General features: G+C 46.0%; 1 protein-coding gene across 3 annotated transcripts in view; it reads right to left on the bottom strand.

Annotated features, from left to right (window-relative positions):
- The window catches only part of ENAH (ENAH actin regulator), a gene marked incomplete at its 5' end in the record, with an annotated part of 102,239 nt that overhangs the window by 13,998 nt on the left and 69,406 nt on the right, over nucleotides 1–18,835 (bottom strand). For 2 of the 3 annotated variants that reach the window (XM_081114357.1, XM_081114356.1), the window contains 5 exons: nucleotides 78–223; nucleotides 1,438–1,739; nucleotides 4,785–4,895; nucleotides 6,748–7,037; nucleotides 17,817–17,901. In XM_081114357.1, the coding sequence (XP_080970483.1) occupies nucleotides 78–223; nucleotides 1,438–1,739; nucleotides 4,785–4,895; nucleotides 6,748–7,037; nucleotides 17,817–17,901 (934 nt within the window). Of the gene's footprint in view, nucleotides 1–77; nucleotides 224–1,437; nucleotides 1,740–4,784; nucleotides 5,544–6,747; nucleotides 7,038–17,816; nucleotides 17,902–18,835 lie in introns of all 3 variants that reach the window. The other variant, XM_081114355.1, reaches the window with a different exon arrangement.

Genomic DNA, 18,835 nt, shown 5'->3' with positions numbered 1-18,835 from the left:
TCCAGATAAATTATATTTGAGAGGAAATGAAGGAAACGCTCCCAGTTCTGGACACGCCCACACGATTGCCCGCTTACCTCCTGGCCAGCAGGGCACTCATTTCTTCCATCAAACCACTGCCCCCTAGAGGAAGGGGTCCGTTCCCACGACCCGTGTCGGCTTTGGACGAGGCCGAATTCACGCCAACGGTACTGCCCCCGCTTGGGAAAGAGGCGTCCTCCATCTTAACGAAACACACATAGATGGTAAGCTCCGAGGTTAAGCAATACCGCGCTTTACCGTTACATGACACTCAAACCAGAATGATACAGCAGCAGCCATTTCTATAAGGCATCTATTTTGCAACCTCCTCAAGAACCAATGGGGGTTCTTGAGCAAGGGAAGAGCAAGGGAAGTTTTCTCCAAGTTCGCATCCGTAAACGTGGGGAGAATCTATCACATGTCTCTGTGTGGGACACACGGAAAAGGACATATTGGGGGTGAAAAAATAATTGCCCCAGAACACATAACCTGAATCTAGTCTTGAGAAAACATCAGATGAATCAAACTGAAGGATGAGCTACAAAATAATGGTTTTCTAGCTGTCAAAATGCCAGTATCGCCCGGCTGGCGTGGCTCAGGGGTTGAGGGTCGACCTCTGAACCAGGAGGCCATGGTTCGATTCCCGGTCAGGGCACATGCCTGGGTTGTGGGCTCGATCCCCAGTGTGGGGCGTGCAGGAGGCAGCCGATCCATGATTCTCATCACTGATGTTTCTATCTCTCTCTCCCCCTCTCCCTTCCTCTCTGAAATCAATAACAATATATATTTTTAAAAAGTCAATATCATGAAAGTTTGAGGAATTGCTACAAATTAATGCAAAGTAAAGAGACACAAGAACTACACAGAATGGGTGGTGGTCTTGGGCTAGAAAAAAACTGTCGTAGAAGACATTACTGGACAACAGATAATAGATCTGTAGGTGGTAGCATTCCAGCGACAACAGGTCCTGATTTGGATAATTGCACTGTCGTCATGCAGGTGAATGTCCTAGCTCAGTGAGGCGTTTAGGGAAAGAGGGGCCTGGTATCCCTGACTTCCTCGCAATTCAGACAAGAAGGAATGCGCGCGGGTGTGCGCGCACACATGTGTATGTAAAAGAAACATACTCGGAGGAAAAAAAGAATAAAAGAAGAGTCAGACGTTAACTGGCGAGTCTGGGTGGCGGGTTTTCAGAAGCTGTATTATTCTTGCAACTTTTCTGTAAACTTAAATTCTTTCCATTTTTTTTTAAATGAATGAAGTTATTAACCTAGGATTCATAAAATTAGAGCACAAGCAAGTCAGTCTTTCAAACACTGAGAAACAAGGAGACAGACATTGAGAAAGAACAAGACAGACATCGAGAGAGAACGAGATAGACATAAAAAAATACAATAATTTGGAAATCGCGTTTACCCGTGACACCTTCCTAAGTTTTGCTCCAGCAATTGCAGCCGCCAGTCCAGTTAGGGGGCGATTATCTTCGGACACGGATCCCATAAAAAATCCAGAGGCAGGGAGAGGAGGAGCGGGAGGCGGGGGCGGAGGGGGCACCTGGTTCGGAAGAGGGGGTGGAGGAGGGGGAGGCGGAGGCCCTGAGGCTGGAAGTGGAGGAGGAGGGGGGGGTCCTGGGGGAGGAGGGGGCGCCCCTGGAGCCTGGGCAGGGCCTGGTGGGAGCGGAGGAGGGGGTGGAGGCGCAGGTGGTCCCAAGACAATGCCTGAGAGAAAGAAACGCACAATGAGACCGGCAACAGCAGACGACGACGACAGCACCCACGTGGGCCCGTGGGCAGAGCGTCATGCCAAACCAACAGGCGACTCGGACTGCTGCTACCTTATTGGCGAGTTCCATTTCCCATCACGTTGAGAGCCTGGGTCAGTATTAAAACGATACCAACATGTGAAGCCACAGTGCATAACTACTGGCTGTAGTAGTAGGGCTTTACTGATAGATCTATGCCACAGAGCACCTAATTAGAGTTTATTTTTTGTTCGTGGGGATTGAGTAAACAAAATAAATGCTTATAAAATCTGGAAGGGAGGCAGCACCCCGGGGGGAGGGGGAGGCGGGGGCAATGTATATGATGGCAGTAGGTACTATTTGAAATACCAGACCCCCAAAAATCTGTGTAAATCGTAAATTCAATAAATTCTACAAGAGCAAAGACATATATTGACTTGTACATAGACAGCCGAAGTGGCTAGCCTGAGAGCAGAAAGGTCGGTGGGTCCCAGGCATCAACATTTTCAATTATTCCCCACCGCATTCCAATGTGTAGCGAGAATACAGAGAACCACTGAAGTTAAGGACTCGACTAGGACCAAGTAAAAGCGCCAAATCACTACCAGAAATCATTCAGTGATATAGACAAAGTACAGAGGTGGTTTTTTTTTTTTAGCCTAGAAGATGGGGGGTAAGAGAAAAATGTCCAACTCTCCTCAAATCCCAAAGAGAGCGAACAAGATCTTAATATCAGAAAACTGCACTGGTGGGTACCCCTTCCCTTCAGGCTTCAAAGGGGTGTTTGGGGGAAATAAAATGCTATTTGCACACTGGGAGGTACATCTTCTGAAACTGCTGCCTTTGGGCAGTTACACAAGCTGAAAACATAAAGTGTTTCAAGGAGAGTCCATTGGGCTCTCACTCTCCCAGGAGCTGTCAATCTCCCAGGGGCTGTCAATCTCCCGGGAGCTGTCACTTTCCCGGGGGCTGTCAATCTCCCGGGAGCTGTCAATCTCCCGGGGGCTGTCACTCTCCCGGGGGCTGTCACTCTCCCGGGGGCTGTCAATCTCCCGGGGGCTGTCACTCTCCCGGGGGCTGTCACTCTCCCAGGGGCTGTCACTCTCCCGGGAGCTGTCACTCTCCCGGGGGCTGTCACTCTCCCGAGGGCTGTCACTCTCCCGGGAGCTGTCAATCTCCCAGGGGCTGTCACTCTCCCAGGGGCTGTCACTCTCCCAGGAGCTGTCACTCTCCCAGGGGCTGTCAATCTCCCGGGGGCTGTCACTCTCCCGGGAGCTGTCACTCTCCCGGGGGCTGTCACTCTCCCAGGGGCTGTCACTCTCCCAGGGGTTACTGCTAAGGCTGCTGCAGGTAGGCTGTCTGACCATCGAGCTATAATTGTGCCTCTCTGTCCGGCATTACTGTCACAGTGATACTTAACTAGAATTTTGGCTTAACATGTTTATGCAAATCCGAGAAGTCCACAAGAAAAAATATGTATGCAGCAATAATAAGACTTATTACTTTATCTTGAGAACGAAGATTTAAAAAAAACACAAAAACGGTGTGTTTAAATCCAGACTTATAACACTGTTGGTAAGCACCAATTTGTCGTCCTACTCCTTTCTGTAATTCTTGCTAAATCCTATTTTTAAAGGGGCAGGAGGTTTGCTAAACACCTTCTTATTTACTTACAGAGCCAGGTCTTCCTCTAGATAGAAATAATCCATACTTAGCCCTGGCTGGTGCTGCTCGGTGGTTAGAGCATTGACCCATGCACCAAAGGGTCAGAGGTTCGATTCCTAGTCAAGGGCACATACCCGGGTTACGGGTTCGCTCCCCACCCCGGGTTGGGGTACATGTGGAAGGCAACCAGTAGGCAACCAGTTGATGTGTCTCTCTCACATCAATGTTTCTCTCTCTCTCTCTCTTCTCTCCCTCCCTCCCACTCTCTCTGAAAAGCAATGGAAAAGATATCCACTGGCAAGGATTAACGAGAGAGAGAGAGAGAGAGAGAGAGAGAGAGAGAGAGAGAGAGAGAGAGAGAACGAACACGAACCCATACCCATACTTTGAAGATTACATCCTCCCTTCCCTGTTACCATGCCAGCAACGGTCAGGCATAGGGTGGGATGGGGGAGGGATAACTGTGGCAGATGCTATTCTCTCTCAACTACCCCTGTAGCCGGCCACTTCTTGTAATTCTGGACCATGGAACTCTCTGGGGCAGACAGCAAGCCCGCCATGCTCTCCACCCCTCCTGCAAAGCCAGGCTGCTCCACGGGGGTTAGGGGAGCACCACCCCTGGAAGTCCAGTATGGGAACCCCAACTCAGGAAAGGAAGGCTGAGGTGAAACAGGGTCCAAGGCCGGAACTGCTGCAGAGGAGGCCCTAGGCCAGTGATGGCGAAGAACCGATGACACACGTTTCAGAGGTGACACGCGAACTCATTTTTTTGGTTGATTTTTCTTCGTTCAGTGGCATTTAAATATATAAAATAAATATCAAAAATATGTCTTTGTTTTACTATGGTTACAAATATCAAAACATTTCTATATGTGACACGGCACCAGAGTTCAGTTAGGGTTTTTCAAAATGCCGACACGCCGAGCTCAAAAGGTTCGCCATCACTGCCCTAGGATGTCATATAACGACCACAGCCGGGCGCTAAACATTAAGCATCTCCCTGTAAATTTTCCAGACACGAAAGGAAGACCGGGCTGATCACATGGTTACTATGCACCTCGCGTGCGGCCTGGAACGCTTTCTCGGTGCAATTGAGAAGGAATGCACCGAGGCGGCCCTTCATCACTGGACAATGATGATCCCGCTGCAGATGCCAACCTCTAGCTCCACGAGGACATTCCTCCCCGGGATCCTCCCCATGCAATTCACCCGACGGGAAACAACACCCCTTTAACGTTCCCCACGTTAGGAAGGCGATGGTGCTCTGGCCTAAGGGATCCACACCGCCTCCCCGGTTCCAGCTGTTGGCAGTGATCGCGGGGGGGCAGAGAGGGTGGGGGTACGCGGGGAGCCTTACCCGGTGGGGCTGGCGTCTCGGCCGGCTGAGGGGCTGCCTGCAAGCCTGGCTCAGAAGCAGAGGAGTCTCCCAGCACAGAGTTTAGAGGAGTCTCCACAGAGGCAGGGGCAGCTGCAGAGGGAGAAGGGAGAACACTAGGCTTGGAGGAGGGAGTTGAGGCAACAGGGGTGCCCGGAGGAGGCGAAGCTGGCGGGCCACAGTGTGCCAGGGGTGCGAGGGGGGGTGGCGGCGGCGGCGCTGGCCCTGAGGTAGGCGGTGGAGACACGGGGGGGCGGGTGACCGCGTCCAGCAGCCCACTGGGCGCTGCCGGGGAGGGAGGCCTCGGGGGCACAGGAGAGGACACGCAAGCAGCAGGGAGGACAGGCCGGGGCCCCGTCGCTTTGCCGGGAGGGCTGCTGATCATGATCGGAGGGGACGGGGGCAGGGGCGAGAAGCTGGCAGCCGACCAGGCACCGGGCTTCGCAGCGGGGGGCTGGGAAGGGGGGGCGTTCACGGGGGAAGAAGGCCGAGAGTTTTTGCTGGGGGGCCGAGGCGCGGTGGCGTGATGGGGGAGGACCGGGTGGAAGGCGGACCCCAGGGAGGTGGCGAAACGGGTGGCGGGGTGCCGCAGGGGGGGCGTCGGGGGGGTGGGGGCGGGTGGCAGGGCGGTCACTCCAGCGTAATCAGGAGTGGCCTCTGGCACTGGAGCTGAGATGCCTGTGGCGTGGGATGGAGGCGGTGCCGGAGGAGGCTGGCCACTGGCCCCGGCGGGAGGTGGCGCTGGACAGAGGTGGAAAGCAGCGGCGAAAGACAGGATAAAAAAAGGAGAGAGAAAAAGGGAGGTAGTAAAGCCACAACACCAGCACTCAGACACAGTGTATCAAAGTCGACTACAGTTAGTACAGCGCATCGGGGGGCCGCGTGCGACTCCCGCCCCAGAATGCTTGCGCTTGGGCGCGCATCCTGACACCCAGAGGAGGATGAATCACGTGTTCCTTCCACCGAATGAGGAGACGGATGAACTGGGCAAGCCCACCCTTTACAAGGGAAACACAGCACCTGCCTTCTTAATTGTCCTTCCTGGGTCCTCCGGAAGCACATTAAGATTATACGATGAAGGACCATAAACAGATCAATACGTTCAACTGTTTGTTTGTTTTCCTCTTTAAACACCAAACAGCCAAACTGGCCAATGTTTATTGTAAAGGGCTGGAAACCCCCCCTAATCAATGCTTATTTATGGGCAAGTTTTGTTCCATCGGCTATCACCCCAGAAAATAACTGGGCAGGTGAAGGCAGATAATTCACTCAGACAACAAACCCGTATTTTATCCGACCCACCCTGAGACTTCCCCTAGAGGCCATGCGGAATAAAAACGAATTATTAAATCCTACAATAAGTGTTCATTTTAATGAACGGAACCAGGCCTCAACCTTTCAGTCCTATCTTCACCGGTGGGTCTTGCAATGAATGCCATCATTGAGTCATTTCCACAGCATTAAAAAAAAAAAAAATTCTGAAATAACTAGTCCGTGTGAGAGAGGACTGTTTTTTCGCCTCCCGCTTTTAAATTCCTCCTCCAGAGCCTCAGGAATACACTCTTGCCGAGCGGCACCAGGGTCCTAAGGCGTCCGAGACCATTTAAAGCAACCTCGAGAGGGAATTACCAGCCCAAGTCCCTCCACTATAAAAAAAGTTCATAAAAAACACTTCGACTTTAGAGCCGACGTATAGGGAGTTGGAAGAAGGAGAATGCCAGACTACAAATTCCCAAGAGTGTTCTGTACGTCTCCAAGCAAAAAAGCAACAGAGAGGAATAAAAAGGAAATGTGCAAGTAGCCACCACGTGCGTTTCCTAATTCCCCATCCTACTGCTTCATCCCGGGCCTCTCCAGCGTCAAACGCTCCCTTGGCACCAAAGGTCTCCCATCGTCCAAGCTCAGATACCCAGACCACGGAGGGAGGGGCGTGCCCGCGTCTTACCAGCGGCGGGTATCCTCCGCTCGCGCTCCCATTCCAGCTGCTCCCGCTCCAGCTGCTCCTGGCGCTCCCGCTCTTGTCTCTCGCGGTCCAGTCTCTCCAGTCTCTCCCGCTCTTGCCTCTCCCGCTCCAGGCGGTCCTGTCTCTCTCTCTCCAGCTGCTCCTGCTCCTGGCGCTCTCTCTCCAGCCTCTCCCTCTCGGACCGCTCCCTCTCCAGCCTCTCCCTCTCCATCCGTTCTCTCTCCATCCTTTCTCTCTCCAGCTCCTTCTGCCGCTGCTGCTCTTGAAGTTGCCTGAAATGAAAAAAAAAAGTTTGTAACAGGCAGCAACGGCGACTCATGAAAAACGTGTTTCTTGCCCTGACCGGTGTGGCTCAGTGGATAGAGCGTCGGCCTGCGGACTGAAGGGTCCCAGGTTCGATTCCGGTCAAGGGCATGTGCCTGGGTTGCGGGCGCATCCCCAGTAGGGAGTGTGCAGGAAGCAGCTGATCCGATGTTTCTAACTCTCTATCCCTCTCCCTTCCTCTCTGTAAAAAAAAAATCAATAAAATATATTTAAAAAAAAACAAACAAAACCTGTTTCTTTTGCCATGAACCTGTGTGCACCTCATTTCTGATTCAAATACAAAGTGATGGAGCGCGTGCAATCAACATCACCCCCCCCACACACACACACACCTGATAGGGGCCCCTTTGGATAGAGGTGACCTATCAGTCTCATATAAATGAAAATAATAAATAATTTCTCTTGGTAGGATCACTTCTGGCTGACCGCTTCAGCACGTTACGCTAATATCTCACTTTATTCTGTACTTGTCATGAAGAAAGTGTTGCAGATCAGTGGATTTTCCAAATAACGCATCCACTTTCATCACCAAGGAGTTATTTTAATCCCTCAAAGAGGAAAAAAAAAATTCTGGATTTTAATGTCCTTCCCTAAAGCATGACGCAAAATCGTCACTGCACAAGTAAAACAAAATTTCAGAAAATGCAATGGCCGGTCTTAAGGATAGCTCGATGAAAGTTTCCTAAGTGGGGAAAAAAAAAAAAAAAAAAAGAGGAGAGGGAAGCCCCATAGTTAAGTAAGAAGAAATAAAGTTTAAGTTATCTGAAGTCTCAGATGCAGAGGGAACTATAAATAACATTTTGGCACTCATCCTTCCAGACTCTTCCTTATATAAAACGATAAACGTTAAAAAAGCAAATAAAATGGAATACTGACCTACCATTCTGAAATGCTTTCCTCTCTCCCCTTTGATATATTGTGAAAGGTATCCTAAGGCACTAAGTATAGTTTTGCATCTGTATTTTTCGTGCCTGTGTACCATCCCACTGTTTACCTGACCACAATTTAAGCAGCCTATAATAGGACAGGTTAGCCCCGTGGTCGGCAAACTGCGGCTCGCGAGCCACATGCGGCTCTTTGGCCCCTTGAGTGTGGCTCTTCCTAAGCCTTAGGAGGACCCTAATTAAGTTAAGAACAATGTACCTACCTATATATCGTTTCAGTTTAAAAAATTTGGCTCTCAAAAGAAATTTCAATCGTTGTCCTGTTGATATTTGGCTCTGTTGACTCATGAGTTTGCCGACCACTGGGTTAGCCTGATACGGTTACTACCCACTGCAATAAAGGTTTTTATCATCATTCATCTTTGAGGCCTTTTCTACCTGCATCTTAAGCATCACTACTGACACGCATTAGCTAGGTGAAAAGATACAAGCTTCGTTTTGTCATAGGGCTTTTAATTTTCACGGAGAAAATCCAGTCGTATTATGCCTTTCCGTGACCTGCCCTGGGACCCTTCTTGGGCACTTTCTTTTAATACTTGCACAATGAAGCCCTTAGTTCATCTGAAATTCATCTTGGGTTTGAGATGTGAAGTGGGGCTCTACCCCATACAGCACTTACTGAACCGTGGCGAGCCCCGATTTAAGACGCCACCTTTCCATGTTGACTATTTCTGAACTTTCAGCGTGTTTTGGTCCATAGGTGTGTTTGTCTAGTGTGGGTACCAGGATCTTGATGCTTTGGTGTCTGATATATACCTTCTTTAGTAACTAGTAGAGTGCATCCATCCTTACTACTCTTCTTCTATTAAAAACCTACAGAGGCCTACTGGGTGTGGCCCTAGAACACACGGCTTGCTGCTTACCTCCCACACACGTATGTCAAAGAGCAAATCAAATGTCCCCAAGTCCCCACCTGGACCTCAACGACATTCCTGCTTATAAAAGGTAACTCCCCCCAAAATAAAAAATCAGCTTCATCTTATACACGTTATATTTATTTCACAGCATCCTGGGATCCCGCCTTCCCACCCGTTTCCCACCCGTCGGAGACAGTGACTGTCAGCTCTTCGGACGTTTCTTACGTTTTAACTTTAGATACTATCTAATGCAGTGGTTCTCAACCTTCCTGACGCCGCGACCCTTTAATACAGTTCCTCATGTGGTGACCCAACCATAAAATTATTTTCGTTGCTATTTCATAACTGTCATGTTGCTACTGTTATGAATCGTCATATAAATACCTAATAGGCAGGATGTATTTTCATTGTTACAAACTGAACATCATTAAAGCACAGTGATTCATCACAAAAACAGTATGTAAATATATATGTTTTCTGATGGTCTTAGGCGACCCCTGTGAAAGGGTCGTTGGACCCCCCAAAGGGGTTGCGACCCACAGGTTGAGAACCTCTGATCTACTGGCTTTCTAATAAGAAAACACCTTCTCCAATTCCCTCACCACATACAAGCCTCTCTCCCAATACAGAGGAGAGGGGAAAATACTGATTTCTGCTGATTAAATCAATACCCAGTGTTATTCGCATGTATGATAATGTGGTCACTGATCACAGTTGGAACCACAGAGCATTCTAAGACGACAGCTCATGTCTTACTATACATGAAGGGTTACTTCTCTAAGCAATACACTGCTTTTAACACCAAGAGCTGAAGGCCAGGTAGGAGAGAAGTGAATCTCCAAGAACTATTGAATGATGGTATTTACATTAAGGGTGCCCTAACTTGAGAAGATTGGTCCCTATGTCATAATAGTCCCCAAAGAGGCGTCCACACATGGAAAGACATGTACGGAGCACTGGCCAATGAGATTAGTAGCCTTTGCATGTATTCAAACACCTACTTTGTGTATGTTGACTCCAAGACTGATTTTTTTTTTTTAAAGCGAGCAAAACATAAATACCAACATTTAAAACTACATTTCCTTCAGCCTTCCCTGTCACGAAGAGTGTTCGGGAAATACAGAGCGCTTTACATTTTGACATAATGAAGCAGGAGGGCAGACGAGGAAGAATGTTCTGGGTTGATAACATCCAGTAACGCTCCGATATTACTGACATTTGTCAGAAAATAAAAGCGAATAAACATGGTTTTCTTTCCATACATAATGCGGGCCTTTCACATCTCTATTCGTATACAAACGAAAAAGGATCAATATAAACAAGACAGTCACGTTTTGGTATCAGAAAGCTGCCGAGACAAGGGACCAGGGACCATACTCACAAGAGAAGGCGGTCAACTTTCGGTCCATCCTGCCTCTGGAGGCTGAACTGGGACCTGTACACTTTCATGGCTCCGACTCCCTGCGTCTGCTCCCTGCTCCCCCTTTTATAACGTTCAGAGAGTCGGGGTGACTGGGGAGCTATTTATAGGCATGAACTCAATGAAGTTCTACGTGGAGACCGACATAGGACTGACTCACGTTTCTCAGAATATGTCTTTTCATCACAGCCAGCCGAGGACGCCAAATATTAATGAGCAGGAATCAAAAACGGATATTCGAAATCAGGGGCGGGCAACCCCTGGCACGCCAGTCACTTTTGCTGGCACGCGAAACCCTCTCTTATAATCTCCCATTTACAACGGTGAATCTTTGTTCTCAGGGATGAATTTTGTTAAGTCTTGTAATAGGAGTGGCCTGACAGATGAAAGTAGTGGCTCGTGCGTATCTCTGAAGGTCACGAAATAGAAACCTGATGTGAAACCTCTGTCATCAGGGATGCAGCAGCCAAAGTCCCACTGATAATATTAAACGGAGTCATAAAGTTTTCTGTCGGACTGTCAGTGTACATGTATACATTAAAAAACAAATGTATTTTTCATCATCGTATACTGTGTTTTTGTCGCTCGAATGGATTTTATTATTTCTTCAAGGTTCCTCACATACGTACACCTTAAGAGATATCAAGTAGGCGTAACATGTTCTCAAACAATTAGGGTTGGCACGCAGAAGAATTTCGAGTCAGAGATTTCGCTGGTTTTGGCACGCACTCACAAAAAGGTTGCCCACCCCTGTTCGAAATCATACGCTTAGGAATAGAAAACTAAAGTACACGATCGTCGTGTTACGATGATAAAGGTATTTATTGAACTAGTAAGATTTACCATCTACAGTAAACATTCACTTGGTCAAACTCAGTGTCAGGCTTATTCAAAATAAAAAGAAATTAAAGTTATAAAATGCACACACAGCTTAAAAAGCCAAATCATACTATAACAAAACAGGAATCCTGTCCCCCACCTTCGCTTCGGATTTTGGCCCCGGAAGCAACTGCTTTCAACACTGACTGGTATTCACCTCATGCTTCTAAGTCCAGTAACTTGTTTAACAACTAATACTTCTTCGTTTTTCAGACTTAGGTGCTATGTACTGACTTTCTCCTGCACAAACGGTTTAATTCCTACGGCCATGAAACCCCCCCACCGTTCCCTCCTCACTCTCCCCATTGAGTCCTAACACCACTTTGAGTACATCCGCAAGATCCACTTACATGACTCGCGGCTGACCACACAGGCCCTGTAGAACAATGTTTTCTTTCTTTCTTTCTTTTTTTAAATCTATTTTATTGATTTTTCACAGAGAGGAAGAGAGAGGGATAGAGAATTAGAAACATCGTTGAGAGAGAAACATCCATCAGCTGCCTCCTGCACACCTCCTACTGGGGATGTGCCCGCAACCAAGGTACATGCCCTTGGCTGGAATCGAACCTGCGACCCTTGAGTCCGCAGGCCGACGCTCTATCCGCTGAGCCAAACCGGTCAGGGCAGAACAATGATTTTTTACTCTGGTGCTAAAAATTACTCATTTTTTTTTTTTTTTTTTTACATCTGCTTCTTTTACTATATCTCTATCCTGATGTCACCCTAAACCCTCCATCCGAACTGTAAACGCCCTCAGCATGGTCAACCATATCATGCGACCTATGTTCTGTTTGCTTATTTTGTTTTTCCTTCCCCCGGAAACACCCCTATCAGAAGCCCCCAGGCCTCCGGGCCCCACTGCCCACTTCCAGGCCTCCCTCTGTCAGGGAAGAATGCTACCGACAGACGAGGAAACCCAAAGCAAGGAGTCACAGCGTTCAAACTAACTTTTTTTTTTTTTAAATAAATGGACCACTGAAGATTACCAGATATTTCAGTAAAACGATAAATACAGCCCCATAAGGAGATAATTCAGGCAAAGGAAGACAAACAAGAGAGGCTCGTCATACAATTACGAATTCAGAATAAGCTATGATGAAAAAGGGATAATTACCCCAAAAAGGCTGTTAGAGATTAAAATTAAAGTTTCAATAGATGTGCTACGGTGCTGTCCAATTCGGGAGCCATGCGTGGAGAAGACTGGCTCCTCAGCACTTGTAACAGGGCTAGTCTCAATAGAAACGTCCTGTAAGTGTAACACGTATTACATTTTGAAGACTCTCTATGAAAAACAGAATGTAAAAGATCTTAACAATCTGTATACTTACTTCAGGCTGAAATGATAATATTTTGTATAGGCTGGGTTAAATAAAATATGTTGTTAAAATTAACTTCACCGATTTCTTTTAACCGTGGCTAATATGACTATGGGAAAACTTTAAATTTCATATGTGGCTCATATTATATTTCTATTGGATGGTACTGCTCTAAAATATATAGTTAAAAATATCACCAAGAATACAGGCACAAAAAAAGGCACAAAAGAGAAAAGTATCATTGGGAAAAGCACAGGAGATCCAGCATCTGACCAGTACAAGTCCCGCCCCCCACAAAGACCAGAGAAATCAGAGAGAATGAAATGGTTAAGGAAATAAATTAAAAAAAAAATCTAAGAGTTTTGGGTAAGTCTTGGAAAAGGTTTACTAAGAATTGAGCTAAATAAAATGGGATAAAAATCCAAAACACTAAAAATCATACCTAGTCATATATCTTTTATGAAAACAGACTACCAATGGTTCATACGAAGGTTTAAAAGAATTCAAGGGCAGGGGTAAGGTCACCTACAAACAGAAAGGCAAAGATTGATGCCAGTTTTTAAAGTACCGCACAGGAAATATCGTCATTAATATTGTAATAGCGATGTATGGTGCCCCGTGGGAAATGGAAGTATTAGGGAGAACACTTTGTAAAGAATATGTTTGGCTAACCACTATGCTATACAACGGAAACGAGTAAAAAAATAATATTGAGTATTAAACTGTCATCTAAAATTTTTAATTTAAAAAAATTTTCAGTTTAATGACCTTTCTAGAAAGACTGCAAATGCCAATGTACAACCCTGAAAATAGAGAAGCGATTCATCTGCCAAATCCAGGTGGCAGAATGGAAGAAAAGAGGCAGGAAAGTGTGCAAAACAACTGTATTCCTCTTAAAAAGTGGAGAGTTAGAGAGACCAAGGCAGATTCGATTTGAAAAAGAAACCAACAACGGAACTAATCACTGGCAAGGGAAGGGAAGAAATCTTCATTTTTTCACTGTGGAGAGTTAACAGCTACTATCTATAAGCTGATCAATAAAGAAATAGAAAAACATAAGCATAGGTACTTAGTGTCATTAGGAAATCACGAAAAGTAAAAATGCTTCAAAGGGATTCATTCATTCTGGGGATTAACATGAGGACAGGAGCCCAGCCATGTGGCAGAGTACCCGGCCCTGTTTTAGACCCTCCTATACTGGGTGAGATTTTCTTTGTTGTGTGAAAAAAAAAAAAAAATTATTTTTAAATTAACCTCACAGTAGTAAAGTAGGACTAATGCAGTGGCCGGCAAACTGCGGCTCGCGAGCCACATGCGGCTCTTTGGCCCCTTGAGTGTGGCTCTTCCACAAAATACCACATGCGGGCGCGCACGTACAGTGCGACTGAAACTTTGTGGCCCATGCGCAGAAGTCGGTATTTTGTGGAAGAGCCACACTCAAGGTGCCAAAGAGCCGCATGTGGCTCGCGAGCCGCAGTTTGCTGACCACTGGAGTAACGGAAAGGGATCCTGGTGAAAGACAGAAAAATCACCTAGAAACTATTGTAGTACATAAGAAAATAAATACGGGGGAAAACTATTAGTAATGAGAATCGCAATGGCTTTTCAGCAGAAAAAATAACAAGGTATAGAGAGAGATTGTGAATGAGGATAGTAACAGACTTTTTAAGCTGAAACATGAAAGAGGAGAAATCTGCATTAAGAACGAAATCATGCCCTAACCGGTTTGGCTCAGTGGATAGAGCGTCGGCCTGCGGACTGTAAAGTCCCAGGTTCGATTCCGGTCAAGGGCATGTACCTTGGTTGCGGGCACATCCCCAGTAGGAGGTGTGTGGGAGGCAGCTGATCGATGTTTCTCTCTCATCGATGTTTCCAACTCTCTATCCCTCTCCCTTCCTCTCTGTAAAAAATCAATAAAGTATTTAAAAAAATAAAAAAGAACGGAATCATAAGGGTTAAACGGAGGTGTCAGTAGGAGACCCAAATGTAGGACTTCTCGCTGTTGGAAGTCAGGGGGTCTGTGACCGTCTGAAACCGTATGCAAGTTTGCATGTAAATGCGCGTGCGCGCGCGCGCGCGCGCGCGCGCGCACACACACACACACACACACACACACACACACACACACGGGAAGGGTTGGGGTCCGGACAGAAGAGGGCAGCACTCTACTGCTTTCACCAAATTCTCAAAAGGATCCACGACTACTGACCGCATTTAGCTGGGAACCTGGGTCTGGACCTCATGTGCATGACCACAGTGGGAGCTGCAGCTCTGGAAGCCATCAGCCTACAGGGGTTACGAGAAAACTACAACGTCCAAGCAAATCATTAATTTTTCAAAGGGTATACTGTGTACAGAAAGAAAAGGGAGCGCCGAGTACAACGCCTCATATCTATCTATAAAAAAAAGAGGTACAAAAATGAAATTAAAATCTTGTACAAGGTAAAAGAAAAAAAAAAGAGGCACAGAAAAGAACAGAAAGGGAGAAGAATTAGCAAAAAAGAGAGACACCATCGTATCACTGAAAGGAAGGTAGGAAATTTAACCTGGAAGTGAAGCAGCAATGCGCAGTAGGTTTGTGGGAGACACAAAGCAAATTTCGTTGAGATTAAAAAGGAAATGGGTGGAGAGGGAAGGAATCGAGATGCAATTAATACGGAGAGGGAAAGAAATTGGTTCCGAAGGGTTACCTAAAAGGGGGAAGAGTCTGGGCATGGCTGTGGACAGGAAATAACTTAAAGAAAAACCCATACCAATTTTTCAGAAATGGGGATTTCACCCTTCAAAAGGACCACGCTCGTCTTCAACGCAAGAAGCAGGCAACCTAAACAACATCTCCCATGTTCAAACCCTCAGGGATCCACTTACACACAGACAGAAAAACCCCAAGTCCAGATGAGCACTGCTAGGGCTGGCACTTCGTCTGGAGAGAAGACATCGAAGAGGCACGGAGTTTGCATAACAACTGAAAACGCACCGATGCTCGCTGCCAGCTACCCTCGCACGCCGCAGGTTCTTGGCAACCCTCTGTGCCCGGGATCACCCACCTGTGACCCGCAGAGCCAGCCGTGTCCCCGGATGGTGTCTGTTTCTATCCCGCACTGCCCTGGCCCGGAGCCACGGTCTCGGATTACTTGCTTGCCCACTGCGTATTCACCGAAATTATGGATTTTATGTTTTGGGTTTTCTCCTGGCTCTTCCTAGTTTTCTACACGTGGCTAAGTCCCAATAAGACTATAATCATTTTTTATTCATTACTTTCCTGGTGGTGTGTGTGTGTGTGTGTAGTTTTTAAAAAAATATATATTTTATTGATTTTTCACAGAGAGGAAGAGAGAGGGATAGAGAGTTAGAAACATTGATGAGAGAGAAACATCGATCAGCTGCCTCCTGCACACCTCCTACTGGGGATGTGCCCACAACCAAGGTACATGCCCTTGGCCGGAATCGAACCTGGGACCCTTCAGTCTGCAGGCCGACGCTCTATCCACTGAGCCAAACCGGTCAGGGCAGAACAATGTTTTCTTAATCTGGTGTTAAAAATTAGTCATTTTTTTTTTTACAACTGCTTCTTTTACTATATCTCTATCCCGATGTCACCCCAAATCCTCCATCCGAACTGTAAACGCTCTCAGCATGGTCAACCATGTCAGGTGACCTAACTCTTGGAATTATTCAGGCATGTTTAAAACTCTCAATATGGGGCCTAGCAGGTTTGGCTCCGTGGATAGAGCGTCGGCCTGCTGACTGAAGGGTCTCGGGTTCGATTCTGATCAAGGACACGAGCCCTGGTTGCAGGCTCGATCCCCAGTAACGGGGGTGCAGGAGGCAGCCGATCAATGATTCTCTCTCATCATTGATGTTTCCAACTCTCTCTCCCTCTCCCTTCCTCTCTGAAAGAAAAAAAAATATTTTCAAAAGACAATCTTTAAAACTCTCAATACGGAACTGAAATGATTATATCTTTTGAGCTTTCCTATTTCTATAGAAACTTAATTCTATTTATAAAATCTGTTCATGGTAGCACCACTCCAAAGAGTTAGATAAGATTTTCACCAAATTTGGAGGCTATTTCAGGAGTAATCTACCTGAATAATAAGGCTTTGGCAAAAAAACCCAAAAAAACCCATTCTGGGAGATTCTAGAGAGCCTTCCTCAGAGATAAGTAGTTTTACAAAAACACAGCAGACACGTAACATGGCAAGAGATTCCTCTGTTTGTCAGGGAAACACGTATGAAGACAACACGGAGAATACGAGGAATGTTTCACATCTAAGAGCCAAATCAAAGGTCACGAGAAGAAATGCTGGCTTGTCCTGGAACAAATGCTGTTCAGTTGGTAAAACCCGTCCACACAACGATTCTCAACTCCCCAGAACAGGGTGACCCCCCAGTGACCGGTCTCAAACAACTCTAACAGGTCTTCACTTGTTTAAAATGAGACATGGCTCGCCGAAGCCGGTGTGGCTCAGTGGATAGAGCGTCGGCCTGCGGAATGAAAGGTCCCAGGTTTGATTCCGGTCAAGGGCATGTACCTGGGTTGCGGGCACATCCCCAGTGGGAGATGTGCAGGAGGCGGCTGATCGATGTTTCTCTCTCATCGATGTTTCTCTCTCTCTCCCTTCCTCTCTGTAAAAAATCAGTAAAATATATTTAAAAATAAAAAAATTAAAAATAAAATGAGACATGGCTCGACTAGCTCAATTTTAAGTTACCGACCATACCTGAACTCTAGAAAACTATTTGGTTACAAAGCAGCTTCCCATTCCGAGGTTCTGCTCATGATTCCTAGCATCTTTATAAACTGCATTGAAATAATGAAGATAGTGTTACTGATCTCACTCCACCAGCCGTTTCGTCATCAACAGAACGGTGTTGTCTTCCACTGCTACACCCAATGGTAGTCCCTCAAGTTCAACGCCTTCTGCAAATGGCCAGCACTATTTCAACGTTCTAGTTACGTTGGTCCCGTGAAAGCCGCAACGATCGCAGGTTAGTTTATAACTACTTTAAAAATAAGACTCTCGGAGGTACAAAGACATGTCCATGCTGTTTAAAATATCTACACCTACACAAATACGATTTTTTTCGATTAAGCAGATAGGAAATTATAACTCTCTTAACATATGTTGTCCAGCATAGCAAGGATCTTTTCGTTCATTATTGGTGATTACAAAACTTAATGGTGTAACAATAACATTTTTGCCCTTCAAGTGACTAATGAGATATTATCTGTTTTCATATGAGGATGTTTGGAGTTTGATCTCCCACAGCAGAATGAAAAAGTATAAACAAGAACTGATAAATTTACCTCCTCTGAATTTCCAATTCTTCTTGTGACGGGCCATTCTGAACTTGGGCAGGAAGTTGTGAATTTTGTCTAGGTAATGCTGGCCCTAAAAAGGGAGGAAGAACATTATAGGTAAACATTATCTGGATATTTAGCTGGCTAGAGATAAGACCACGAGCATAACATAAAAACCATCACAGAGCTACAAATGTATCTTCGTTTTGCTTAGCAAAATAAAACGTAAGCTTTCCGTAACACAACAGCAAATGAGAGACCGCAAACGTAACACTGCCATCATATCCGAAGGCTTACTTGAAACAAATGGAAAACATCCACAATGAAGGGAAAATGAACATTTATATGTGAAGAGCTGGAGGCAAACAAGTATTCAATGAGCAGCTGGGGAGGCGCCTAAGCTTGACATTTCTAAGACAATGAGACATTCTCCCAAGAGGACTGGCTTATGAAGTGGAGAACTTTAAAAAAAATAAAAAATAAAAAATCGGAATTCAAAACTCACCTAAATAGAACACTGGAAATGAAAAACAGGAGAGAGAGAGCATGAGAACCTTCTTCTGAGACTGATATATGCTAGTGCAGCGGTTCTCAACCTGTGGTTCACGCCCCCTTTGGCGGTCGAACGACCCTTTCACAGGGGTCACCTAAGACCATCCTGCCTATCAGATATTTCCATGATGATTCATAACAGTAGCAACATGACAGTCATGAAGTAACAATGAAAATAATTTTATGGCTGGGTCACAACATGAGGAACTGTATTGAAAGGGCCAGAAGGTTGAGAACCACTGTGCTAGAGCATTTATCCAATTTGCTCAATTAAAGCTTCCCTTATTTTAATGGCCTGGCATTGAGCACTGGTAAAAAATAAAATAAAATAAAAACAAAACATTGGCTAAGCTTAATATATAATTAACCTATTTGTCTGAATTTTTAAGGTAACAGAGGTAATGTTACTTTTCATCTGGGGTATTAAAAAAAAAAAAAAAAAAAAAAGACAGACCCTGCATTCAAATTTGCAT

The sequence above is a fragment of the Myotis nattereri genome (assembly GCF_964212035.1).
Source record: "Myotis nattereri genome assembly, chromosome: 20".
NCBI lineage: Eukaryota > Metazoa > Chordata > Mammalia > Chiroptera > Vespertilionidae > Myotis > Myotis nattereri.
Note: the sequence above shows the minus strand (reverse complement) of the source record. Positions and strands in the feature narration are given on the sequence as shown.